The 1,587-nt window shown below is 41.4% G+C and overlaps 1 protein-coding gene across 1 annotated transcript; it reads left to right on the top strand.

Moving 5' to 3' along the window:
• Positions 1-268: 268 nt before the first annotated feature.
• On the top strand, positions 269-1,150 carry LOC148848838 (uncharacterized). Its single transcript, XM_088951367.1, has one exon. It carries the CDS (start codon positions 269-271, stop codon positions 1,148-1,150), a length of 882 nt encoding a protein of 293 aa, XP_088807493.1.
• Positions 1,151-1,587: the final 437 nt, after the last annotated feature.

Genomic DNA, 1,587 nt, shown 5'->3' with positions numbered 1-1,587 from the left:
AGTTTTAGGGTTTTACATAGAATTAAACCAAACAACATGAATCAAACATGCACTTCATTTATTTCCACTAAATAACAAAAGTACATCAAATCAGATTGAAGCTAAGGGCATACAAAAACTGTCTAACACTTTTAGCATTGAATATGCAGATCTAGCGGTACCTTTCAAACTCAAATCTGGTCTTATACACTTACTCCCTACTTTTCATGGACTTTCAGGTGAAGATCCCCACAAACACTTAAAAGAATTCCATGTAGTATGTTCAAGCATGAAACCTCAAGGTGTTACCGAGGAACAGATCAAGCTGTGCGCCTTTCCTTTCTCATTAGCTGATAAAGCTAAGGATTGGCTTTACTACCTACCCTTCGGTTCTATCACCACATGGAACGATATGAAAAGGCAATTACTTGAGAAGTTCTTCCCTGCCTCTCAAGCTGCTAACATCAGAAAGGAGATCTGTGGCATAAGACAATTCAGTGGAGAAACTCTCTACGAATATTGGGAGAGATTTAAGCAGCTTTGTGCCAACTATCCACAACATCAGATTCCAGATCAACTCCTTATCCAATTTTTCTATGAAGGGTTATTACCAATGGATAGGAGTATGATTGATGCAGCAAGCGGAGGAGTGTTGGTGAACAAAACTCTAACACAAGCAAGAGAATTGATCTCAAACATGGCAGCCAACTCTCAACAATTCGGCTGTAGGCTCAACCCTCCAGCAACCCATGCTAACGAGGTAAACATCTCCTCCCTAGAACAAAAAATTGCAAGCCAGACCTCTCTTGTCTGTCAATTGGCCACAGGTAACACGCAAATGGTGAAGGCTTGTGGGATTTGTTCAACTCCGGGACATCCAACCGACATGTGCCCTATGCTTCAAGATGAACCTTATGAACAAGCCAATGCTGTTGGAGGATTCCCACAAAAGAGATACGATCCCTACTCAAATACCTACAATGCAGGATGGAGGGATCATCCTAACCTTAGCTACGGAGCCAAGTCCTTTGACTTCCAACAACAATATCAGTCTAGACCACTGGCTCCACAATATTTGTCATCTAACCTAGGTATGTCTCTAGATGAAATTGTTAAAGCACTTGCAACTAACACTCAACAATTTCAACAGGAGACAAGGACAAGCATATGAAATTTGGAGAATCAGGTCAGCCAATTGGCAATTGTTATGAGTCAAATGGAATCTCAAGTATTAAGAAGGCTACCCTCCTAGACCATGGTCAACCCGAAGCAGAATGTTAATGCGATCACCTTGAGAAGTAGAAAGGAGCTGAATAGACCTAGCAAGGAAGTGCCTAAGAATACAACTGAAGAGGAAATAGAAAAGGAAGCACTGCCACCCAAACTCAAGATCCAAGTGGTAAAAAGCCCCAAGCCATAATGATCCCTCCACCTTTTCCTAGTCGATTTGCAAAATCCAAGATAGAGGAGCAAGACAAGGATATTCTTGAGACATTCTACAAGGTTGAGGTAAATATTCCCCTCCTTGATGCAATGAAGCAAGTACCCCACTATGCTAAATTCCTCAAGGAGTTGTGCATCACTAAAAAGAAGTTGAAAGGTGATGAG

The sequence above is a fragment of the Nelumbo lutea genome, chromosome 6 (genome assembly GCF_056320005.1).
Source record: "Nelumbo lutea isolate HS-2025 chromosome 6, American lotus-T2T, whole genome shotgun sequence".
In the NCBI taxonomy this organism is placed as follows: domain Eukaryota; kingdom Viridiplantae; phylum Streptophyta; class Magnoliopsida; order Proteales; family Nelumbonaceae; genus Nelumbo; species Nelumbo lutea.
Note: the sequence above shows the minus strand (reverse complement) of the source record. Positions and strands in the feature narration are given on the sequence as shown.